The sequence below is a fragment of the Cottoperca gobio genome, chromosome 17 (assembly GCF_900634415.1).
Source record: "Cottoperca gobio chromosome 17, fCotGob3.1, whole genome shotgun sequence".
Classification (NCBI taxonomy): domain Eukaryota; kingdom Metazoa; phylum Chordata; class Actinopteri; order Perciformes; family Bovichtidae; genus Cottoperca; species Cottoperca gobio.
In genome coordinates this window covers 13,768,260-13,794,274 of record NC_041371.1, presented here as the reverse complement: position 1 = coordinate 13,794,274, position 26,015 = coordinate 13,768,260, and the positions used below count along the sequence as shown (strand labels likewise).

General features: G+C 39.7%; 2 protein-coding genes across 2 annotated transcripts; both read left to right on the top strand.

Annotated features, from left to right (window-relative positions):
- Nucleotides 1–515: 515 nt before the first annotated feature.
- On the top strand, nt 516–7,921 carry sugp1 (SURP and G patch domain containing 1). The gene is made up of 14 exons (XM_029454197.1): nt 516–665; nt 1,138–1,306; nt 1,507–1,604; nt 2,020–2,268; nt 2,397–2,520; nt 2,615–2,715; nt 3,833–3,956; nt 4,064–4,371; nt 4,682–4,788; nt 5,020–5,197; nt 5,328–5,434; nt 6,322–6,467; nt 7,047–7,176; nt 7,377–7,921. The coding sequence occupies exons 1-14, from the start codon at nt 647–649 to the stop codon at nt 7,401–7,403; spliced, it is 1,887 nt and encodes a 628-aa protein (XP_029310057.1). The 5' UTR covers nt 516–646; the 3' UTR covers nt 7,404–7,921.
- A 1,110-nt stretch (nt 7,922–9,031) lies between these two features.
- stk11 (serine/threonine kinase 11) lies at nt 9,032–25,862 on the top strand. Its single transcript, XM_029452987.1, has 11 exons — nt 9,032–9,251; nt 10,056–11,013; nt 16,351–16,434; nt 16,636–16,725; nt 17,045–17,177; nt 17,425–17,561; nt 17,914–18,041; nt 19,727–19,784; nt 19,954–20,144; nt 21,960–22,199; nt 24,062–25,862. The coding sequence occupies exons 2-10, from the start codon at nt 10,730–10,732 to the stop codon at nt 22,160–22,162; spliced, it is 1,308 nt and encodes a 435-aa protein (XP_029308847.1). The 5' UTR covers nt 9,032–9,251; nt 10,056–10,729; the 3' UTR covers nt 22,163–22,199; nt 24,062–25,862.
- Nucleotides 25,863–26,015: the final 153 nt, after the last annotated feature.

Here is a 26,015-nt window from a genome sequence, read left to right as displayed (position 1 = left end):
AAACACTAAAATATAATCCCCAGGCTTTGTCCAAGAATCATGGCAGGCCCTTATTTTCAGATATTCATACTATAGATCTTGAGAATACAATACATGCACATAGAGTTTCTGAAGAATGTGCTTATTGTGGTGCGAAAGTACATTTGTCGAGAGTGTTTTGATATTATTAGGTAGACCTGTAAATTCCCAAGCAATAAATTATACACTTGTGAAATGTGTCATTCTATATGTTTTGTCTGTACTGTGTGCTTAAGTACAATTTTGAGGTTCTTGTACTCTACTTTCTATTTCCTGCTATTTTATACTTCGACCTAACCCAGTATAGTTTGGGGAAAGTATTGAGGGGGACACTGTACACTGTACAGTATACAGTATGCATGGTTTCTAAAACTGTTCCTTTGGGACTTTCATTATAGAAAAGACTGAGGTCTGATGGTGCAACTGTATCAAAGTAGTCAGTAGTTTGTAGAGATCTCTATTGGAAGAGATAAGGCTTTTATTCTGGAAAGAAATACGACCGGAAGTCGCGTTCTTGTATTTGTCAGTAGACTGAACTTTACAAACCAGCTATTACTGTAGCAGCAAAGGCCCTTTTTTTAGTCCGTGAGTGTCGTTTTCGAAATATATTTTCCCTCCTGCTACGAGCATGGAACCTAATGATGCAGGTAAATGTGTGAATTTGACTGTGATGCTAATGCTAACTATGTAGCAGCTGCCCATAGTAAACACTTACGTTAGCCAGGTTAGCTGTTAGCTGCAGCCGTAAGAGAGCTCGCTTTCTGGCGTAATAATGTCGCTTTCCCCCAGGTCATAGCAGTTTTTAAAGTTGTTTGTTTTGTTGTTAGATGTAGAGAAGTAATACAATAAAGTAAAATATAATCCACCATAAAAAAATGTCCTTTTTTGTTATTTTCTTGTGTATCATAAAGGGACAACTTGCATTTGTTTGTGAAACCCTGTGTTGATAAATTATAATAAACGCACAATGACCCTTGATCCTTAATTGGGGCAAATTTCATTGGATGCAGATCAGAAAATGTCACTGATACAATTGCTACCTCAAATGCCAGATCCACAGTTGTATAACATGCTTATAGTTGTGTGATATATTGTATTTTCCATTTTTATCTTTTTTAGGCCGAGGAGGATGGAGGTCCAAGCCTATCCAGCCACAGAAAAACAAGATGAACATGAATATTCTCCGTCAAGAGAAGCTGATCGCTCAAAAGAAGAAGGAGATTGAGGCCAGAATGGCAGAGCAGGCAAAAATGACTGTACAAACCCCAAGCAAACCCCTTCCTCCGAGGTAACAATATACTTAGGGACGTGCTAAAATGGCACAGATATGTTAACGTGTGGAGATATTTTCATTTTTTAAGTAGAGTGTGTATGTCTGGTGTTGCAAGTCAGTATTATTATGTGTAACGTTTTCTTCAACTCCCAACTTTTGCCTAAAATGATAACAAAGTATATTTAAACATGTTTTATCCCTTCTAATCCCAATAGTTTCCCCAGTCTTCAAGGACCTTCTTCAAACAAGTTTTTAAATGATGGAAGCTTCTTACAGCAGTTCATTAGGATGCAGAAGGACAAACCCAACAATGGTCAGTCACATGTTTTCATCACGTCCTTATTACAAGTAATGTATTACTGTGATGTTGCATAGTGAAATTTAACACAGAAACAGGAATGCTGTGACACAGAATAATAGCCATAACCTTGTCATTTTGGCTAATGCAAAACACAGATAAAGAGGCTTCAGACTGTCTACTATAAGTCCTTGACAGCTGTACTGTACAGTTTGTGGGAGGTTTTTAAAGAGGGCATTCTGACCCAATGAAAGTAGTTTAGAATAGGGACCAGGAACATTACCTTACGTTACTTACTTGTGTTGGTAATCTGCCAAATGTTCTGGTTGATGAACAACTCTTACCATCTAAAGCAGAAAGAATAATACTCTTTACATGAAGGCTTGTACTAGATTCTTTTAAAATGTGTCCTGTTTCATACTCTTTCTAGGTTCCACCAGTGAAACCAAAACTCCCACAACCTCAGCTTCATCACCAGGAGGAAACGCACTGCAGAAAAAGAGCATTCTGGTTGGCAAGCGGCCTGGCCTTGGAGTCAGTAGCATGCTTAGTCAGTTCAAAAACTACTCCCACTCCAAGAAGAATCCTGTTCTCAGCCAGAGGCCGAGTGTATTTTGTTCTCCAGATGAGGAAGATGAGGAAGAAGAGGATGATTACTCCAGATTCTTAGAAATGAAAGGTAATTCAAGGCCTCTGTTTTTCAGTGTATCTCTGGACATCTCCGTTGTTTCAATGTATCTTCTGCATACTCCAGTGCCTTGTGGTATAGGTGCCCTTAGAGTAAATGTACTCATAGCCTGCTTAAAGTCTCTCCCCCAGAGGATTCAGACACCAGACTCATTATCGACAAGATGGCCTCTTTTGTGGCGGAGGGAGGAGCTGAGCTGGAGAGAAAGGCCAAGGAGGACTACAAGGACAATCCTGTTTTCTCGTACGTTTGAAGGACAGTGTAGCTCATCCAGATGCATTTTCTTATACAGTATTTTCAAACTAATCTGATTGGAAATGTTATCCTTGCCTTTCAGATTTTTATATGATAAGAGCAGCATGGAGTATCTCTACTTCAAAAACAGAGTTGCCGAATTGAGAAAGAATTTGCCAAGATCTGAGAACACATCAGATAATGGTAAGATTACACTCTGTCTTCTGTTTTCTTAGTCTCATCTTTCCTCTCAGAAATACTCTAATTTAATTGCAAAAGGGATGGTCAATATAGCATCGTCAGTCAGTTTCCATTATAGTTACCAGTTATCACAAAAGGACTTTATGACACATTGTGATGCATTATACTAGCCTTACATGTAAGTGTATGAATTCACATCCATGTCAATGCACATAACTTCACACCCCTCCCTCACAGATACAGTAGATTGTGTCCTGCATGGTTACTGTAATATCTTCCCTTACGTACCGATCAGTTGAGGTGAACTTGAATATCAGAACCAATTCAGACTTTCACCTGATTGCATGGGGAGAAGAATCCCTTATTGTCTTGACCTAAATGTTATCACATATTCTTCTTCTCTAACTTGAGTGATCAATAACTGTTATTGTAGCAACTATTTAGTTGCATACAAATAAGAAATAAACATCTGCATGCTGACTTTCAAGACCACACCATACAAAAATAACTTCTAGTCAAGGTACTAATCTGGTTCACCATGAAGCTGCTTCTTGCTTTAGGCTGTGCATATGCAGGCAGGGTGCAACATTATTATTGTGTTGTCTACCAGCCAAATGGTTAGTGAATGTTCAGATTACCATTGTTTTTTTGGCTGGTGAGGGATAAAAATCTACTAGCTACGTTTTTTGATTGGACTTTGAAAGCAGCAAATGGGTCGCTACACTTTGGCCAGTAAATGGTTATAAACATTGTTTTGGCCATGTTGCTTACCCCTATGTTGAACCTAAGGATTTAAAGATGGACTACATGTTCTAGTCTAAAACTGTGTACAACATTATAAGTGCAGATACAAGTTTCACAATGTAGGCATGGTGTATTTAGTGGAGTCTTTAGTGGGCTTCACATGGTCTTCATTTGTTACAGTAAAACCTCACAACTATACAGTAAAACCTCACAACTATACAGTTCCCCATTCACCACCCCTGTCCCCCTTGCTCCTCCTCCCTCCTTCCTCTTCTTATCCCCTATTGACTCTAGACTGCTGGTGTGTGAGGGCCAGTTGAGTACGGTACAGTAGTAGAGTGTGAATTGAGTCCCAGTACTGATAGGCTGCTTAAAGTCTCCCCCCCAGTGGACGCGGAAACCCAGCAGTTGGCTGAGAAGCTGGCCAGGTTTGTGGCGGAGGGTGGCCCCGAGGTGGAAGCCATCGCTGCTGAGCGTAACCGAGAAAACCCTGCTTTCAGGTCAGTCAATGTATACGTGTCACTGTGGGGGTTTTTTTTACACTTTGCGTTTAGTTTAGTTTTTTAAGCCTGATTTTTACACAAAATATCTACTGTCCCTCCCTCAGTTTTTTATATGACCACCAAAGTCCAGCCCACCGCCTCTACAAAGAGAAACTACAGGAGTATCGCGCTGCAGCATCCCAGAGCTCTTCACTTCCAGCAGCAGAGTCGGGGACAGATCCTCAGCGATCAGCTGCTCCACCAATATCAGGAATCCCACAACCCCACAATCGGGAGGCAGAAACGCCACCTGTGAAACGGAAGAGAAAGAGTAGATGGGGGTCTGAGGATGACAAAGTCGAGTTGCCCATTCTTCCCATCATTATTCCTCAGGAGCTTAATGTTCCGGACCCTCACACACCCTCTCTCTCTGGTACATGAACTTGTTTTTTACACACTGTAAATACTGTATGTGTGTACACACATTTTGTTTTTGTGGAGAATGAAAGTAATTAACATAAAACTGAAACTTTGTGCAACCTTTTAGAAGGCAGTGTTTTATATGTTTTCATATATGTAATGTAATGTAATTATTGTCAACTGCTGCTATCATTATACGTATTGATAAAACGGCACCAAGCATTGTTTTTGAAATCACATTTTAATTTGCTATTTTGGCCACACCAGGCCAATCCAGGAATTAATTTTCTGAATATATAAGTCTGTGGTAACGTCTGTTTCAGCCCAGGAGCTGAGAGGTCTCGGTTATAAGAAGGGGAAGCCTCTTGGTCTGGTAGGAGTGACAGAACTATCTGAGGACCAGAAGAAACAGCTCAAAGAACAACAAGAGGTAATGTATTAAGTGAAAATTACACCGCTGCATTTTTAACTATACCTCCACACATGCAAACAATATTTTATACAATCTTTGTTTTATTGTTTTTAATCTAAACTGTCTTTTAGAATAGTCAAAAGGCACGTTGATGGTTGATCTGGTTGATCACACCAATAATGCAGGACTATTAGGCCCTGTAATATATTCACTGTGGCTGTGTGTGTGATGTTTTCTCACACATTGTAGATGCAAGAGCTGTATGAAATGATCATGAAGCACAAGCGTGCGATGGCAGAGATGCAGATAATGTGGGAGAAGGCCATCAGAGACCACCAACATGAATACGACAGTGATGAAGAAGTGGACCAGCAGTCGGGCACCTGGGAGCATAATCTCCGACACATGGAAATGGAGAAGACCCGCGGTAAGGCTCACCATCAGTCATGGTCTTGTCTCTGCATCACAAGTAGCTGTCAGTGTTTGATAATCAGTTCTTGTTAAGGTGAAAAGATCAACTGTTGCTGTAAAAAACACTTTTCTTTGTACTTTTCCAGAGTGGGCAGAATCTCTGACAGAAATGGGTAAAGGGAAACATTTTATTGGTGACTTCCTGCCTCCTGAGGAGCTGGATAAGTTCATGGAGACTTTCAAGGCACTGAAGGTTAGTTTGCCTCTGATTTCACGTGTTCTCTAGCCTTATAGGGAAGGATTTCGCTGTTGTACTACTGACTACTTGCCCTTATCCAATCATTTCGGTTTTAGAGGTAAATAGAGATAAATCGTTCTTTGCACCACACTAATGTAAATAATTGTTTTTCAGGCATCACACAGGTCATTACATGTTTTAAATATCTACTTTTAAGAGGGGTTTTGTGTACAGAGAAAATAAACAATTTCTCATATTGTCTTTAGGATCTCTTCAGAGTACTGTAAAACATATGTCATACATATTTTAACTCGTCGGAGCTATTAGCCATTTAATCAGAAAGGCCATACACAGTTAGTAGGGCCAGAGTCAGTTGGAAATGTCTGTAAACAGGATTGTAATCATTCATCCATGCCTCTGTTTTCAAGCTGCTTATCCAGGTCATGGGCACTGTGGTAACACCCAGACGTGCCTTTTCCCTGCACTTTTTAAGTGCAAAACAGTGTGTCAATAGAGATTTTCATGGAAAGTTATTAGAAAGTCAGCAGTCCCTTAAGACCCAGAATGTAATTGTTAAATGCCACACGGCACAGCATTTGAGTGTAACGACAACTGAAAACAAAGAGAAAAGCCTTTCTGGGAAAGATATCATTAGTACTCAAGTCTTAGTTAGTGAAGACCACCAGTGGGGAGCAACCCTGCTGTACTGAACAGACTCGGATGACAGGCAGTGTTCATTCTTTTCCAGTTAAATCAACTAAATAATAGAGGATTTTGCCATACAAACGCTAAATTAGTAATCACTCCTCCCTCCCTTTTTTTATTTTTAGAAAGAGACAAAATGGTGTAACACTTCAGTGTGTATGGCGTGAATGAACAACTTTATTCTTCTTGACTTGCAGGATGGCCGAGACCCAGACTACTCAGAATACAAAGAGTTCAAGTTGACGGTGGAGAATCTCGGTTTCCGGATGCTTATGAAGATGGGCTGGAAGGAAGGCGACGGCCTGGGCAGTGACGGACAGGGCATTAGGGCTCCTGTTAACAAGTGAGTATTCATCTTCAGTACATTTGCCTTTCATCGCATTTCTTTATCAATCCGGTATGAATAATACTTTTTCTAGTTCCCTAAAATAATGACACTCAACAAGACAAAGTGCACAGTAGAGTACACAACATAAACGGTACGAGTGTTTATTTCCTCTAACAGTTTTTTTTATTTTTTCTATTCTAGCTGTGCAACTGTGTGTGTCATTGTGCATCTTTTGTTGCCATTTACACTTGAACAGAGATTTTTCACAGCAAACATTTTTGGGCGCCGGTGTTATTAATGACATTAACAACGGCTCCGATCTATTCAAGTGTCCCAGTAAGCCATGACATTGGGGCAGTGAGTCAGCATGTACATTACCAGGACCCTAGAACTAAATTGGATTCAGCCTTTCATTTAGTTTATTATTTACACCTATGCTTTTTCCACTGTGACATGGTAAAATGTCTTGTGAAAAGGCCTATATTTGAATTGTTTTGCTTTATCCAGATAGACGTATGGATACAAATATTGTGTTGGGTCTCAAACTACCAGACATGAAAAGAGAAATTAATGTCTCTCTTTGTCCCACACTAGGGGAATTACCGCTATGAACGGAGCCGGGTTTGGAGTTGACCGTCCCGCTGAACTCTCAAAAAATGACGATGAGTATGATGCTTTTAGAAAGCGGATGATGCTTGCTTACCGCTTCAGGCCAAACCCACTGGTAACTTTTTTATTATTTTCTGTTTGTTGTAACAATATTCTGTGAATTTGCATTGAATTTAATGTGAAATCCTTCCTTGTTTTTTTAATAGTATAATTAGCTTTAGAAACATTACACTTTCTTAGTTCTTCATTTACTGGTCAAGTGTCCTTTGCTATAATATTTGAAATTAATCTGATGTTTCTTTTTTGTTTCCACAGAATAATCCACGGAGACCATATTACTGATGTAGAGGACTGTTTTTGTTTATACTTGTTCTTGTTTATCATAACTTAAAAGCTGTTTTCTGCAGCTGCCACAGCTCTGCTTGCTTGTGAAATGGAAATTTTTAAATTTGAAGTGTGTGACAAGTAGAAATATTGGTAGATTCTCTATGTTTGAGGTTTGAGGATTTCGGTTATAAAAAAACAAAATCTAAAATGTTTTCTTTAAATAATTGCTCATTTTTGTTACATTTCAATTTAATATCGCAACAACTTAAAATATGTAGACTTACATCGCCTCACTTCTGGAATTAATTTCACTCTTCAGTTTGTGTTACCATTTTGTTCACTTTAAGAGCTTGACTTGACTTTGCATTCCCAACTATATAACACGGTTCTGTATTAGTACACAATATTTTGTATTAATTTTACATTGAGTTATTTCTCGCACTGTGCTATAACTAATTTCTGATTCCTGTCATGCATCAGTGTTCACAATAAAGAAAAATGGTCACTTACTGAAACGTGGAGTTGTCACAGATATGTCTAACTGTACTTATCTTTTTATTCACTGTTTTTTTAGGAAATAAGTCAGAGCTCAGATATACTCCCTTCAGTTTATGGTACATTTGTGGGTGCTAAGTGCAGGTATCTATCCAATTATGTTGATAACTGCTGTCAGTATTCATTGATGTTTGGCCCTGGACAACAGTGAGCCTTTGAGTAGAGTTGACCAGGCTCAAGCAGCCAGTAGTGAGGAGGGTGACGGATCTGTGAAATCAGACCTTCAGTTTGCCATTCCCCAAGGGGGTTTACACGAGATAAATATAACTCCGAAATCCCAGCTAAGCAAGAGCCACTCTGGTGTTGGCCACAGCATCAATCAGAGGCAACTTAAGCCATATTAAAAGGTAACCCAAGGCTTTGGTTGGTTTGTGTCATGGAGAAGTTTTACTTGAATATAAGGGTGTAGCTAACTATTATTTTCATTGCCCATTAATAGTATTGTTTATAACATGTCCAGAAAATTGGGGGAAATGTTTCCTAAGCCCAAGGTGATATAATGAAACTGCTTTTTACGTCTGCAACTTCATCTGAAATCTATTATATCATTATTTTACTACCTTATAAGATGACAAATGGCAGCAAATCCTCACATTTGAGAAGCTGGAACCCAGAGAGCATTGGGCATTTTTACTGGTAAAATAATGATTATCTAAATGATTAAAATAAAATATTTATTTTTCGGCTCCGGATCATATACAACATAAAGATATGTGTACAGCTTATAGGCTACATTATATGCTATTGTTTGTACACTTTATATAGAGTCTATGATCCTGAGCTACTCACAGTACAGTTGAAAGTGGAGTAGGTGGTCATAAAGGGAATGAAAGTATGAAACAAGCACAAACAAATGTATGTTCATCTCATTTTAGTACCGGTTCATAAAAATAAACACCTTGTTGAAGAACTAACGTTACTGCCAGTTGTCAAGTGTTATGGTCTGTACCCTCATGGGGATATCCATCGTAAATTCCCAGAAATACCAATGTGATCAGAATATTTAATTAAATGTTAAAGGCTGGTTAAATTACTATGTTAAATATTCATTGTCAATACTGATTGACATTCTTCTGGTTCCTCCTCAATGTGTGGGAGGAAGAAACTTTGATTTGACGCATTAACGTACAGGCTGTCAGTGCGAGTCGGGGGGAGGTAAACAAGATGGCGACAACCTGAGTAGCAAGAGTAACACGAAGAGTCAGAAAATTTAACTGATATACCCAAGTGAAACATTTGCTTCACCCAGAACGGACAAACAGAGGCAAAATAAAACCTGCGACGCCAACAAGATTCATATGGAACTAGGTAAGACCCGGTACCAGGAGTTAACTAGTTGGTTTGTTAACTAGCTAGCTAGCTAGCTAGCTAGCAAGCAATTTACATTACATCTGAACGTTTTGCTAGGCAACGCAGCCCCGGTTAGCTTGCGTTAGCTAGATGTATTTTGATTGTTTCTCCGATGTAACGTTAGGAGCTGGTCGGGATGTTAGAGCTGATGTTAATTTAGCTATTCGACGAGCATAATGCAGTACAGTTAGAACAATTTCCTATATTGCCGTTGCTCCACCGGCAAATGAGGTGAAGTTGGCTAGCGCTAATCTTAACGTCGGCAGACCACCGTTAGCTACAGTTGTGTGACGACGTTTCGGTTATCCTCCCCAGTTGTCCATCGTTAGTCTTCATCCACATTCAATTAATTGCCGCTGTTTTTAAGCAGTATTCTTAGTTAAACATTGCAATGGTCGCTAAAGGTGTATATATCGACGAAACCCAAAGCGAGACTATGCTGGTAAGCTAGTTCATTCAAGTAGCCGTGCTATGTTAGCTTACCGGCTAGCTAATAGTTAACACTTAATTATTTTATTTGTTCAACTGATTGACTTAAGTGTCAACTGTTATTCACGTACTACTCTTTAATTAAAGTGTGGTGCTAAATATGTACTTGCATAAATTATAATCCCTTCGTGTCTGATGTGAAACCCAGTAAGATTAACCGGTCAAGTGTTGCTGTCTGGACCGATTGTTTACCAAAGAGGGCTAACTTAGTTCATAAGCGAGCGAAAGCCATGTGTGCGTTTTCAATAATGCTTAAATGACACTTGTTTTCAGGCACCAGGCAGTAGGAACCGTGGAGGCATGGAGGACACCTGAGGACGGTTGGATTCATTGGATGGCTCAGTCGACCTCCAGGAGCCGGACTGATACCAGAGATTGGGTTGATACTGCTGCATGAGTTTGGCTGCAGATCTGTTCTTGGATCCAGTCCAGCTGTGCACACTTATGTACCCTGAGGAAACCTATGCCATGAAGCATGGACCTTTGACAGAAATGCTGTGCTGCATGGCCTTGAAGCAGGACTGTTTTCCCTTACCTAAGGCTATATGGTAATAAATTAATATAGAGGTGACTTAGAGTTAAACAGATTTTTCCTCATTTCTGTTCAACTGCACATGTCACATATGTAGTACAAAATGCACAGTACAAAGCACTAACTTAGTACTGGACCCAACAGGTTCTTCACCTCTGTTCGCACCTCTTGAGAGAATAGAGCCCTCATGTTTACAAATTGGGATTGATCCCCCCACCTCCTCCCTCACCTCTCAGGCCTATTCTCTCTCCCATATTCAGTATTTTGTAGTTTATCTGTATTCCATTTTTTGGGATTAAAACATTCAGCTCAGTGCTGAAAGGTTACCAGTGGATTTAGTCTCTCACAGCAATCATAGCTATTTGCAAACGTTTTTGCACAGGAGGCTTAAGTAGTCACTGCCGAACTGTCAGTCATGAGTACCGGCGAGCTGCATCATCTTGACTATCTAAATGACAATGAACTGATGGAGATGGATACTTTCATTCACCGCATTGACTCTACTGAGGTGATCTACCAGCCACGAAGGAAGAGGGCAAAGCTGATAGGAAAGTACTTGATGGGGGATCTGCTAGGGGAGGGATCTTATGGCAAAGTGAAAGAGATGCTGGACTCAGAGACACTTTGTCGCAGGGCTGTCAAAATACTGAAGAAGAAGAAGCTGAGGAGGATTCCCAACGGAGAAGCCAATGTGAAAAAGTGAGTGTTTGTCAACCTGTTTCGTTTGACCCTTTATCTCCCTCTTTTCTCTGCCCTCTGACAGTTAAGTCGTAGCACCAGTGTTACTGACTCCTCACAGTACAGAGTGATTTATGTATGTGGAGGTACAGGGCCTTTTTTTTAGTTAGGAATAGTCCTGAGGTACAGCATTGGCTTGACTGTAATACTTTATCTTAATATGAGTTAATTCATTTGAATCACACTACTGAAAATTTAATGACAGTCAACTGGGTTTCTTATGACTGAGCCGCAATAAGTAAGGCCCTTCATACCTGTCAACCATCACTCCCTGTGTGCAGTTCTTAACTTGCAATTAAAATAGTAAAATAATCCTTGAAACCCCCACTACCATAGTTTCAATAATACTTTTTTGATGATTTACTTAGCTTTTTTTTTTTTTACAAAAACCCTTTTCTCTTTTAATTAAATAAGCCAAACTTGTCAAATGCATCAATATTTTAAAGAATAATCTTTACAGCATTTATTTTCTGACCTCTTCTAGTTGAAGGTTTCATGTGTTTCACACCTTGGACAAGCATCACTGTTGAGTGTGGTAAGAAGCGTGCTCTATTTAACCTGTAACTACACCCAACCGTGATGTGAAGTTGCACTCTGCACACCCTAAATAGACTTCTGCATCAGCGTGAGAACTTCAGTCACTGAATGCCAACAAAAAGCTCCTTTTTAACTTGTGCTTCTCAAACTTTGTCTAAATAATAATAAAAAAAAAAATCATCTTTCAACACTCTTTGAAGCAGATGCCATTCAGTAAGTACTCAAAAGCATCGCGGTTCAGTACTTTTTCATACAAAGAAGATCATTTGTATGGCTAAATACTTAATATGACAACATGCAGAGTCTTAGCTTTTAAACGCACAAACGTAGAGCTGTATTAGCATTTTAACGTAGAACAGTCATCATCTGACACAGAGCAGGACTGCAAAAATCAGAACAGTTCCAGAGTATACATTTATATAGTAAAGGAGAGAATACAGTATATACCTCTGCTTCATACAGTGATGCACTTAAGTAAATGGGTCAACTTTGCATAACCCAGTTTTGTAAACATCGCATAGACAAGAAATATGGTTGCTGTAATCGAGGTGAAGGAGTAAGAGAAACTTGGTTAACACAGCGAGACCTTTTCTAGAGAAAGGGTCATGTCTGTATGTTGACAGCATGTTGCTGTAACCAGATTTCTCAAGTTGGTTTATTGTTGTTATTATTTTTCAGTGCAACCAAAAATCTTCTTTTAAATTTATGCAACTCAAAAATGTATTTTACTACATTTAAAAGCATAGTTTATACATTTAATAAAGACTTAGGTTTTTGGTGCCAGTGCATCTTGAAACTTCAAAGAAATATATCACTTAATTGCCTATTTGTTCTACCTAGAAGATGACATCATATTGACTACAACATAGAAACAGTTTCTTAGTTTTTTCTTAGTTGCATGGCTAGTAATACATATACAAAATCCAGCTGTTGTCTAATAAAATATCTTAAATTGAATATATATATATATATGCCTCTGAGAGTTGGTTGTCATCTCTGCATATTTAAACTTTTTTTTTGCTTCCCCCTGTTTCCTGATGAGTATCAGAGGTTTTAATCACACAGTAGTTTATTAAATATTACTCCAGCCTTTCGCTGCGGGCCTCTGCTAATTATAGAGGGAGCTTTAGAAAACTGTCAAAATGAGTTCACAGAGAGAGAATTTGAAGAGCTGCAAGATGGCGTATTTTAAGGCCGCAGTCAAAACGGCAGCAGAGAAATGATGAAAAGCCTGTGACAGCTCAGCAGGAATCATTTTTGTTGGGATTATTGTAGCTTGTATTTACCTGGTATCCAGTCTAACTTTACGGAAGTATATCCCAGAATATTGTGTTAAGAATTCTAAGATGGACAACTTTAAAGCTAAGAAATACAATTTTTCCCCTTCTCGGTCTCCAGTTAGTTGAGACTGAAAGCTGCCTGTCAGCAGCTGCAGTTCTCCATCAGTGTCTGCACGGGATCCTTTCAGCCATAGTATTGCCTTCCACTCAGAAGTGTCACACATTAGCTGTTTGACATGCAAGCTATTATGCCAGTATATGCCAAGTATTGCATTGAATAAAACTGAAGTGTATCTTTCTTGAGATGGACGACTCAATGATGTAGCTGTAACAAGAAGTTGACCAGAGATGCATTGATTCAAAGTGTCACTAGTGATTCTTGGTTAAATACACTTGCATATGCAAAGTCCAAATCGCTGGTGTCGATATCCTTGTAAAAACCACACCATGGTTTTTATTATGTAAAGAAGAATTCATATTTCCAGCACATCTGTTTTGTTACGTGAAAGTACCAATAAGGAGAAGCATACAAGGACATTATCAAGACAGTCAGTAAGGTCAGACATTATAAAGTCCTCGTGAGAAGGTTGACACTGCATGCTACGGTTGTCTGAGTTGAGAAAATTCTCACATGACATTGAATGAATGGTAAAAAAAACTTTCATGTTGTGTGAGATGAGTGATTTCAAATGTAAAAAATATAAATACAAAATTAACTATTTTAAGAGGGTGGATACTAGGCATTGTACTGCAGATGGAAAGCTACTTAAATTAAAACAATGGGTCCCTCTCCCACCTTCTATTACTTTTGCCTTTTTTTAATGTTACACAATGTCTTTTGTTGTGTCATCATGAAGTTGTCCCAAATATTTTTCATACCATAAATAATTGTTATCTTCCCCTTAGTGACCCTCTCAGTCTCTGTTCTCGCTTTTCTAGTTTTCAAAGGTGTGTTGTTTTTTATCCTGGCTATATATATATATTTTATTATTTATTTATTTATTTTAGGACAAAGCTGCAGTGGTAGAATACATGGTGGTGTCACTCTGTTAATAGGACCACAGCAGTGTTCCTTGATGTGTGAAATGAATTTGTCTGTGCGTTTTCTTTTTCTATATCTTCCTCACTTGGTGGAGGGCTTATGCTTCCCAGTACGAGGAAGCTGGATCCTCGAGCCTGTAAAGGCCCGTCTGTGTAGTTGCACCTAGCCTCCCCATTCAGCCTCTGTTTAGCATTCCTGTCTGCCAAACATTTCCTGCTTTTACGGGGTTGCTATAGGAATGAGCATGCTCATACCAGCATTGATTGAGCAATGCCACTCCTGTTTCTACGACAACACCCCAAGAAAGCCATGCCCTTGTTTGGAGTGACAGGAGTGCACATGGATACACACCCATGCCCTGAACTAGACAGACTCTGGACCAGCACAGTGTAGATGCAGATTTTGATCAGTTGTTAATGTTGCCGCTGTGTGCCAGAGGAGCTGCCATATCGCTGAGTGCTGAAATCCTTTCAGCTCTGCAGCCCGCAAGCCTTGAACACACAAGGTCCATTGGCACACATTTGAACTCGGAGACTGCAGATGGACTGCAGCAGTCACTGTGCCTTAGTGGCAGCGCCGCCTCCGTTTTATGATTTCTTTTATGGAAACAAGCAGTGATGCAGCTTGGTTTGCCACATTTCAGATATGTCATCTGCGCTTACTATTCAGCTGAATAGCAGAGACGATATCTTAAAATCATGCTGTTCATTACGTCTTGACACATTTTATTCATAGTTCTGTTTTAAGTGTGCATGACTCAGCTCTGTCTTTTTTTTTTTATGATGCAGCAGTAACTGCTTGTTACTCTCTTTGTGCAAGGAGAAACGGGCCCAGAATTTCCATTTGTCAGTAGTACGATTTTGTACGGCAGAGGACTGACACAGCTCATAAACTGAAGGGGAATGAGGGACAGAAAAGCTACAAAGTGTTTGTTGTGAGATTGTGACAAAGTATAAAAAAAATTAAAAGACAGACGAAGCCTCAGCACTGTAGGAGCTTTATTTATTTTTGGCACAGATGCTCTCCCTTTATAGCAGGGGTATTCAACTAAAATTCTAAGAGGTCCAGTTAGAGAAAATATATTGAAGTAGCCTAGTAGCTGTATCAACGTCTGCATGTCATCAAAAACATTTTGACAATATAATACAATAATACTGTAGATATGTCAGTATTTCCCCTACCATTGTCTTGGCAGGGCGCAGCGCCAGAGCCCAGCTCCCTGCCTGAAATTCAAGGTGTTTTTTTTCTTTCCCGAATTAAAAATAAAAAAAATATTTTTTTATTCACAACTCCCTTTTCACATTGACAGATGCTGTTTTATTAAATAAACTAAACGCTTATGCTATTAATCTAATTTATGTGCACGTTTCAGTTTGTACAGTCTACTTTGCGCATTCACATGCTCTCCTTCGCTCCATCTTGCGATGGACGGGGCTTCACAGCTGACACACTCCACTTGGCTTAAACAAGAGTAGATGTAGAAAACAACTTGTTAAATGCTACGCCACATGCAAGCTTTGATGCTCACAGTAACATGTGAAAATGGTCAATGTCAGGTTTAAGTGCAATCCATTTGTTTACATCTTACATTGTTGTAAGAGTAGCGTAGCTCCTTTGGGGAACTTGTGTGTGTGAATGTACATTATTCATAGCATATCATAACACTTTGGCCTGGCCTGCATAAAAGAGCAGTTTGTATGTTTACTGCATCCAATGTTGTGTTAGTCATACTATATAATGATTCATTGCTTATGTAGGACTGTAGTGAATAAAAAAAGAAGATAAGGAACTTTCTTTTTTGTTTTGTTTTTACATTATTTCCTCATATTTTTGAGCCCTACTGCTAATTAAGACTAACTCACAAGATTCTCTTCCCAGATGGTTAAGCAAAACCTTAGTATTTCCACTGTGTTGATGTGGGTAGTATGTCTGGTTTGTACTATGCTCTTCCTATCCAGAACCAAATTCATTAGTGTCCCCGCTCACAGCTCTCTGATGAATGTTGAGTGTCCTTGGTGTGTTGCCATGCTGGTGATTTAAACCTCTTTCCTTGGTTGGCGAAGTGATCTGTCTGGTTATCTGTCTTTATGAGACGAGCGTAATGAACTGCTGCTGCACTCAGACAATATCAAGTCTCACAATATCATTCCTACAATTCTGTGAAGAGTCTCATGGGTTTTTACTCCTTATTTAATCGATATACAAATTTAGTTACTTGTTATTAAATCACAAAATGTATTTGAATTTAATTTAAAGAGACACAAAGAGGCAACTACAGTATCGTGAAATGATTTGAGTTCTCGCCCCTGCTCAACAGCTTATTAGAAATGCCTGTCATTAAACCAATGAAAAAGTATTTGGCCGGTATTTGATTATATAACCCTGTACATTTGCTTTACTAATCTTTTGCATGATTTTCGTTCTTGTGTCCATTTATAGGGAGATTCAGCTGCTAAGAAGACTCCAACACAAGAATGTGATTCAATTGGTGGATGTGCTCTACAATGAAGAGAAGCAGAAAATATATCCTTACATTGTAAATTAGTGACTACATGATTTGAGATATTTAATGATTTTTCGATGTTATATTTTAATGTTGCTGGTCGTGATGGTTATTTCTATGCCTAAAAATGTCTCATTGCTACTTATCTGCTTGATAACGGGCTCACTTTATTAAAGGATCTATTTGTTTGGTTTGGTTAATCCCCTTGACTCCTGACTTACGTATATGGTGATGGAGTATTGCGTTTGTGGGATGCAAGAAATGCTGGACAGTGTCCCAGAAAAAAGATTTCCAGTATTTCAAGCTCACGGGTAAGTGTCTTGTTTTCCTCTCTGCTCTCTCTTTCTCTCAGTCGCTCTGCTATATATAGATTAAGCCTCTCTGCAGCCATTGCTCCAGGCCTAAGTTTAGATCCAAGACTGCAGGGCCTCTGCTGTTAAAATAACTGACCATAGATTGTGTGAATGTGTGGTCGCTGCTGGAAAACACTGACGCTAAAGTGATGACGGTTCATGTGACTACAGTGATACATTGTTTAATCTGCCAATTGTTTTTGGAACAATTTACAGTATGGAACACTTCCACTCCTCCTTTTAATTGTGTCTTTCAACCCCTCTGTTTATTTTTCAGGTACTTTTGCCAACTCTTAGATGGCCTTGAATATTTGCACAGCCAGGGAATAGTTCACAAAGACATTAAACCAGGGAATCTGCTACTGACCACAGACGGTGCACTTAAAATCTCCGACCTGGGCGTAGCAGAGGTGAGATTGGGCTCCAGCATTGTGTTTACCATCCAGGGGGGATGATTTTGTTTTTTTCCACCATAACTACTAGATTTCAGCAAATCAAACATCTACTAATTCTTAATTTTTCTAATTTCTACGCATTCCATCTTATTGATAGTTAACATAAAAATGATCATTTAACTTGGATATAAACAAAAACACAGCCAGTGGATATAGAGAAGCACTAACTCAAATGATTACTAATCTTCACTATATTTTTCAGGCCCTTCACCCATTTGCAGAGGATGACACATGTCGCACCAGTCAGGGCTCTCCGGCCTTCCAGCCTCCAGAGATTGCCAACGGACTGGACACCTTTTCAGGGTTTAAAGTGGACATTTGGTCTGCTGGAGTAACACTGTGAGTAGTCAGAGCCTCAGGTTGCTCAAGTTCTCAGTGAATGCTTTAAATTTCATGGCATTTTAAAGGCTCAATTTACAGACTGCTAAAATGTCTTATCAGACAGAATTAGATATTGGTTTCTTTTTGTACTTAATTTATTGTCATAGAAAAATGCTCTTGCTTGTCCTTCTTTCTTAGAGAGCTCAAAGGGCAGAGCCGCAGCCGTGCTATTAGATTATAAAGAACAGTCAAAGAATAACACCAGAAATGTCTATCTGAATTTATATATAAAACATGATATGTGCAAGCTATTAACAGTATCAGTTTATGATGCACTTACAGTATTTATTGACTCCTTCCACCCATTCAGATACAACATTACAACGAGTCTGTATCCGTTTGAGGGGGACAACATCTATAAGCTATTTGAGAATATTGGAAAAGGAGACTACACTGTTCCCGAGGAGTGTGGACCTCTCCTGTCGGACCTGCTGCAAGGTGAGTGTAAAGTAGAGATGTACGGATTGCTACATTCTGAGCCCGACCGGTCGGGGTTTTTTTTTTTTTTTTAAGTCTGACCTGCCGTTTAAGATTTTCTTTCTGAGAACTATAATTGACAGCGTACTCAAACATTTTTGTAACTTATAATTAATGGAAAATTAAATTGTATGTCTGACAAGAATAAAAAAAAATATATATATATATATATATTCTATACCTTGTATATTATAGAGAGTCAACTATTCATTATCCAAATACAAAACTGAGTATCAGTATCTATTTACATGAATTTAAATGTGTGTATTAAAGCATATGTATCTCTTGTATAGAGCAAATGTTCTTGCCATAAGGCCAAGTTCTACTTTCTCATCTAGGTGTTGCCATGGTTACATACCTATTGGATGATTCATAGCTCAGTGTAGGATTAATCTTTTGAATGTATTTTTAACAGGTGATGACTGTCTTGCATCATCAGGCGAAGTCACGCATTCATTTTAACGATGGTAGCAAAAATGTTTGCTCTTATGTTGTCAATAAATACAAAATGCAGGTTTATTTAGCATTATAGAAACAGAGTTGATTGGAAGTAAAAACCTCTTAAATGGAATTTGTCAGGTATGTATTGAGAGCAGCAATCACAAAGTCCTGCCAGTCGCACTATGATCTGTTCTGTATGCGTCCAGTAGGTGGTACTGTGACTCTGAAAGTAATTGTGACTTTTCGGCATTGGAGGCTCCCTCCAGCTGTTGACGTAGTTTCCATTGATCTGGAGCTAGCAGCAGAATACTAAACACTTCATAGTCAGGCGTTGCTTTTCCCGACTGGAATGCTGCAATGCTCCTGCCCCTTGTAAGAAGAAGAAGAAGAAAAAGAGTCAAGAGTCTTTCATAGTGAAACATAATCGGCTGAATGGATGTATAATCCAAAAAGAATGTTGGGAAGATTACGTTTGCACCAACTAATGAAACAATGAACCTGAATGCCTCGTATTCCAGCTTGTTACCCATTTTATCTTGTTATTTTACTTCACTTGGTGTCACATGGAGGGATTTTGAGCAATGTCTGAACCGTGAATAGGGGGAAAGAACTGCCACAATCTGGTGCTGTTATAACTCGGGAGTCACCATCCCCCATTTTGTGTGAGTGTGACGTCTGTGTGTGATGACGCAGCACCTGGGAGATAGTCAGTCCATAATTACATGGTCTAAAATAAGCCCAGTGCCACAAAAGGTGTCCTTCAGCAGGCGAAGCACTACTATCAGCACTCTGCACGCTGCCCCTCTCTGCCTGATGGGAGACAATTGCATTATTAGGTCTGGATTGGCACTGCATCACTGCTGCCTTCTCACACTGACACTTTGCTTTTCCCACAAATTCAGCCCACATTGTGATAATTTAGGGACAAAATCTTCATTACATGGGAACAGCTGTTATGCTACTCATATTGGTGTTTCCTTACTGTACCTTATTGGCTCCTTAAGCGTTGCAGGATGCCTTGACACACACAGCGAATAATGAGATTGTGTGCATTAATTAATTAATGAGTTGATCATCTGTCTGTCGTTAGCTCACCTCTCACTGCTGCAGCCTCCTACCAGTTCATGTTGAACACTAAACAGAAAGACGATGTGAGTTCACGATTGTTGTGATTCAATTGACCTTTTGTAATGTTTGTTTTTCAGGAATGCTTGAGTACGACCCTGCAAAGAGGTTTTCCATACAGAACATAAGGCAACACAAGTGAGTGATTTAGTATATTGCATTTATCAACCCATGTGAAATAAATCATGTGGAGATTAAAAACATGTCTTTATAAACATGACTCCTGACCTACAGTTATTGCTTAGATGACAAAGTTAGTCGAATTCTTCCTTTACATGTGCGTTTTCTCCCTGCCACTCCTTTCTAGCTGGGTGCGTAAGAAACATCCTCCGTCTGAGCCCCCTGTGCCCATCCCTGCCAACGCAGAGAGCAGGGATCCTTGGCGGAGTATGACTGTCGTGCCCTACCTGGAGGATCTGCACGGCTACACAGAGGAGGACGATGACGAGCTCTACGATGAAGATGAGATCATATACACTCAGGACTTCACAGTGCCAGGTAAGTGTGAGCTCAGAAAGTTCTTAGTTGTACAGTAAATATTTTGTTTTACCTTTTCCCAACATTGGGATGAGAGCAATCGGGTATAAATAAATATATTTCTTGTTGTTTTTAGTAGTTTGGTTATGGTTTCTGTTTTGACCCTGAGAAGACGAGGAACTGTATGTTATCTCATTGTTGGCTACTTCCTCCTCTTGTACGCTGAGCCGTCCTTATTAGAAATGCCTTACAGAAAGAGTAGCTGTCCAGTTTGTGCCCTACACCAAACCTCTTCCTTGGAGAGACTTGCATCATCTTCAAAGTAACCCACATTAAACCGTGGCATGTGACTAAAAGCCATAAAAAAAACATTCTTAGTGCTCCTCACTGGAAAGTGAAATGCAGCAATAGGCATTTTTCAATGTATTGTAATGTACCGCTTGTACTCTTTAATTTCAGTAGTCTTTATCTCAGTGATGCTCCTGCTCTGTTTTACTGGTTGTAAAAAGACTTTAACCACCATAATTGGAGTTCCAGGCACGACGGGCATAAATTGACGACTAAATATGTCCTTCAAAATGTCCAACATAATTCAACATTATCAAGACAGTTTTTTTTTTTGCATATTGCATCATATTCAGTTCCACATCACACAAAGTGACACTTCATTTCCATAACTTACTAAAAGTAATGATGAGCTTACCAGAAATGTCTCTTTTGATTCCACTTCATTCATTCAGCCTGACATTGTGTTCACATTAGCCATTTTCTTTGTTGGAAGGATGGGGTTATTTTGTTTTGTGACATATCCATCCCGTAAATATCTTTTTCAGTTGTCAAGGAAGCTGCGGGAGCATTTGCCAGGATCAGTTCATATTTTCCACAATGATTCATGAATTATGTCGATTTAAGTATTATTTATGTCCACAGACCTTTAACAACTTGTGCAGCTGCGTTGTAACCATAATAAGATGCTGGTCCCGTTGATGTGAGCATAGATCAAGAGGTCTGCAACAGGCGAGACTTTTATGTGAAATCCGGATTAATTTAGTTTAATGATGTTGTGAACTGTGTGTACAAACCTTATTAGAGTGTTTACTGACTTTGGGGTGAATAGATAATGATATCATCTTTATTTTTGGTTTAATTTCTTCCCAAACTCTTTTATCTTTTTCCACCAAGAATTCAGAGCCTTTCGCTGTTGCTAGGCAACAGCTGGTAATAATAAATGCGGTGTTGCCCCACATAAAAGCCAAACGAAGCTGCAGTGCTGTGAATGAAGTGATTTAAAAATAGTCCTGTTGAAATGGTTTTGGTGTGGGAGTATGAATGGGTTTCCAGGGTTCACTCCCACACATGCTGAGCCCTGGATGCTTCACATGAATGAAATAAAGTGTATGGTAAATTAAACAACAGTATGACATGATGTTTCTCTTGAGCAGTAACTACATCTCACCACTTTTAATTTTCTCTTTGGTGTTAGTTTTTGCAGTGGGAAGTAATTTAAAGTTTCTCCCCAGCTGCATGTGCACACACACATGCACACACACACACACACACACACACACACACACCTATCAGTTGATTTCCTGATGTTGCAGATTACTATTTCTCTTGTTTCTCATGGTTGTCTGGCCTGACATTTTGCTGGTGCTGCTGACAAATGAGCTTTTAAAGGGTCCTCTCTTAAAGAACATGTTTACAGTTGTTATTTCTGTCCATGTAATCACTCGCCGTGTGCACACTCGTGCAGTTACCTCACGCTTGCTTAATGAAGCAGCGGCCAGGTCAGCAATTGTGTAAAACTTGTTTTGAGCCTATTGTGCGTGTGTTTAGGACAAGTGGGCGAAGAAGATTTGGACGAGGGGCACGCAGACCACAGCTCAGCCAAGCCAGTTTGTGTGAACGGGACAGAGGGGGGGTCTCTGAACAGCAAGGCCAAAGCCGAACGCCGATCCTCCTCTTCATCCAACCCCTCACGTAAAGGAGTCTCCACAGCCAGCAAGATCCGCAAGCTCTCCACCTGCAAACAGCAATGAAAACCCGCCTCTTTCTCCCTCGGCAACAACCCACCTGGTGAGTGTGTAGACTGTTAAGCTGTCAATGTATATGCTAAATTCAAATATATATTTAAATTGTAACAAACCGAGCAGATATTCAAATCTGAAAATTAATAATTGATTGTAAAAAGAAAAGAAAAAAAGCTTCTGTCTTCCTCGTGCGTTCTCGCTTGTGCCGCTGCACGACGGGAGCCACACAACGTCACTTTAATTGAAAATGTAGCGTTTGGTCAAGCTGAACAACGAATCATTAAACGACAACAACTACAATGATGGCAGGAACTCTGCTGCAGAGACGGTGACACCAGATGCAAACCAACCACCTATGCGTCCTACGTTTGTACTTTTTAAACATCAAACCGATTTTTTTTTTTTTAAGGATTATTCAATATTCAATTTTGCCAACTCTAATGGACTATAAAAAAAAAAAACTGAACCGTGCTTCAGAAGTGATTAGAAGTAACCCTCTATACAGTAGACGGGGAAAAGATTAAGATAAACACAGAAGGAGAGCCGATGAAAAGATAGTCTGGATGCGTTGAGAATGTGTTAGAACAGACAGAGATGTAGAGATGAGTATCGGTGAAGGAGGAAGAGTGGCAGAGGATATCAGAGCAGAGAGAGAGAGAGGGGGAGAGAGAGAGAGAGAGAGAGAGAGAGAGAGAGAGAGAGAGAGAGTGCGTTGATATTCAGAAAGCAGTGCTCTGACTCACCACCGCTCCCCAGGCAAACACAGGCGGTTTCCTATACAGTCACAAAAACTAGATCTGGACTGGTCCGGTCTTGGAACATCAGTTTTCTACTCTGTGTTCTGATTTATCGACACAAAAGCCTTCCAGGGGTTCGTCAGCGTCCCTCATTTAGGCAAAGATTTATGCTGCAAGCGTGCGCACCAATATAACAGGTTGTCCTCTTTCCAGTTACCACCCACAGTTTGCTCTTTCCATTTGTGGCATATACATACCAGTCACGGTGTGAGGCTGTTTGTCATGAGTGCAGTGCAGAGGAGATGCTGTGTATTAATTTGTTCAGGCGATGACTCATCCTGGATGAGATACAGTGGGCTGTAGGATGTTTGTCTCTCTTTTTTCACCCCGTGTTTGAGTCTTTCCATGTTAACAGCCCCGATTAGTACTTTGTTGTTGTAATTCTGTTATATCCTTTTGTCCACCATAATAAGCGCATATATGCTGGGGGTTTTCACGTGGGTATACTCACTAATAATCACTGATCTTTCTCATTGCCAGTATTATCTACATAAGTATGCCTTTTTCTGATGTGTCACGTTCAACGTCACAAATGCACCGGAAGCAGGGTTACGTCTCTTTTTCAAACTTTCAAATCATAGTTTGAAATTGAAGTTTGGAAAGACTAACAAAGGCGGTTTTGATAAGTTTTATTTAGTTTCTGTCCAGTTTGAAGGAAGTGTCTTTTGCGATGATCAGCAAGGTAAATGACTGTTTCTGTCAATGGAGTCTGGTGGCTTTGAGGAGAGCATATTAATTGTATGTTTTCTATGTTAATAAATAATAATAATTGTCCAAATCCCTGTTGATTTGTTTCTTATATATTCACTTAAACGTATGTCATAGCATCGCAATTGGCATGTCCACCCGGGTGTCATGTTTCCGTCACTGCCGACCGGAGCTGGAGCGATAAATTCCTGTGACTACTGCAGAGTTATTTGTCCCGTGAATGAATGCCGAATGTAACCTTCCCATTAAAGACAAAAGCCAGATGTTAGTGAGGTTTTTCTGTCCAGTTAATAATGGGCTTTAAGGAAACTGCATTTCGGTCATGATATGCGAGTTTACAACAAACAAAAAAGACTCCACCAGACGTCTTTTATAATCTGTCCTCGGTCTCTGTCCCCCTCAGGTTGATCTGTCCCCGTCCTTCTGTGTCCGGAGTCCTCACAGGTGTGAGAGAAACCTGCTGACGTTAATGCCCCCATACCTCCTTGGACCACTGGCCTGCAGAGCCTTTTGAAGATGCGGTATGAGTGACGGGGAGGAGGAGGACAGCATGAAATGTTCTTTTTGCTCTGAGACTGAGGCACTGGCTGTGAAGATGATGGTTTTTTTTCTCCCATATTTTGGCTCCTTTCAACTATTGTCATCTGGTAATTTCCCCTCTCCACCCTGACATCCTCTGAGGAGGGCCCAGTGTTGCACCGGACGTTACAAACACCATCACCCCTGTACCCCGCCCATCCACCCCCTCTACCCCACCTTCTGTTTCTTTGACTACGTTTGTTTTTACAGAACCCTAATGGCAGTTTTTAAGACACATTGTGATGTGTAAAGAAAAAATTAAAGCGGAAAAAAAAAAGATAACAAAAGTTATGAATAATTCTATATTTAAATCTATAATGAGAATAATTATGATAGTACTCTCCTACTACCAACATAAAAAAAACTGCATGCTGTACAGAGCTGGAAGAAAGGGAAAGTGCTTGGTTTGTTGACAGACTGATGCGTTGAGATCCACTGCTGACCTGTTGGGGATTTTTGATTTCCATTTAGGTTTCTTTTCCTTTTTCCAATGAATATTTTTTAATTATTATTTATATAAAATATGTCCCAAACAGGCTATTTTGTTGGATGATCCTTTCTGTTTAATTTTGAGATGAGTATATTTTTAATGCAATACACCTCAGTGGTTTATGTCCTTTTTTTGTGGTTAGTATTACATTAACTGTCGTTTAAAAGGTTTCACTTTGATAGAAATACTACAGACTAAAACTCTGAGTTTGTCGTCGGATCCTAAAATATCAAGAGCCGATGCCGCTCGGCTGCAGGTGGTGTGTGCCATCACCCAGCCGCCTGTTTTCTAGCGATGCTCTTTGTTGCACCGATCACATCGGCGGAAGCCCTGCCCCCCTCTTCCGCAGCCTATCGTCAGCCCCTCGCTGGGAATAGATCAGAGAGCAGGTGAGTCACAACTTTGAGGGAGGGAGGGAGAGAGCAGCGCTTCCCACGTCAGCAAGGTCGACAGAGAGATTATCGGTTTAACAAGACGCACCAGGAAGGATGAAGAGATGTCTCACGTTACTGGATTTTTCAGTGGTATTATTAGTACATCAGGAGACTTTCTGTTTTCATGGTGATGATTCTGCCGTCATGACAGTTTCACTCAACTTACATGAATCACATTACAACAGCATACAATCACAGGTTGGAGTCACTTTTTTCCACTTTTTTGTTTTATTCAGAAAAATGTTCAGTCCAAAATGAATATGTGCCTCAGTTGGTCCCACAAAGTCGAGCCTATTCAATGCTGCGAGACATTTGAATTTTCTGCACTACTTGTTTTACAATAAAGCAGATGGTTGACCGCAAATGAGGACAAAGACATGAGTTTCATAACATACATGTCCTTAAGCTCAAACCCATGTCTGTGTGAAAGGAAAAGAGGGACAAGCTGTACTTAGCATCGCAGTTTCCTAAGTGACACATTTTACCATGCAGCAAGTCCTAATGTTGAAGAGATGCAATGTGACATGAATGCAGAAAGAATCATTACATTTTACATCCATACTGGCAGAGGGAGAGGGAAAAGAAAGCTGTACAGCCTGTGATTAAGATGTCAAGAGAATATCTGCAGAGTATTACTGAAAGGATAGGGCTGCCAGTATTCTATATTTTTCTTAATGTCAATAAATAAACATAACCAAGAAGGTTTACATTTTTTTTTCTCTCGGACTTCCCCATCCTGTCCTTTGTGATCAGTCCATTGTTTTCCTACTGAAGACAATGTTTTAGAAATAGATGACATGTATGCTTTTATTTTTTTAATGGTTAAGAATTTCCTAAAACATTGCGTTTTGGTT

Bases quoted from the DNA above. Each gene is read 5' to 3' on its own strand.
- sugp1 (XM_029454197.1), top strand. The intron at 1,605-2,019 runs GTCAGTCACATG...TACTCTTTCTAG, and splicing joins GAAGGACAAACCCAACAATG to GTTCCACCAGTGAAACCAAA. The intron at 7,177-7,376 runs GTAACTTTTTTA...TTGTTTCCACAG, and splicing joins GCTTCAGGCCAAACCCACTG to AATAATCCACGGAGACCATA.
- stk11 (XM_029452987.1), top strand. From the start codon at position 10,730: ATGAGTACCGGCGAGCTGCATCATCTTGACTATCTAAATGACAATGAA. The intron at 17,178-17,424 runs GTGAGATTGGGC...TATATTTTTCAG, and splicing joins CCGACCTGGGCGTAGCAGAG to GCCCTTCACCCATTTGCAGA. The intron at 20,145-21,959 runs GTAAGTGTGAGC...GCGTGTGTTTAG, and splicing joins TCAGGACTTCACAGTGCCAG to GACAAGTGGGCGAAGAAGAT.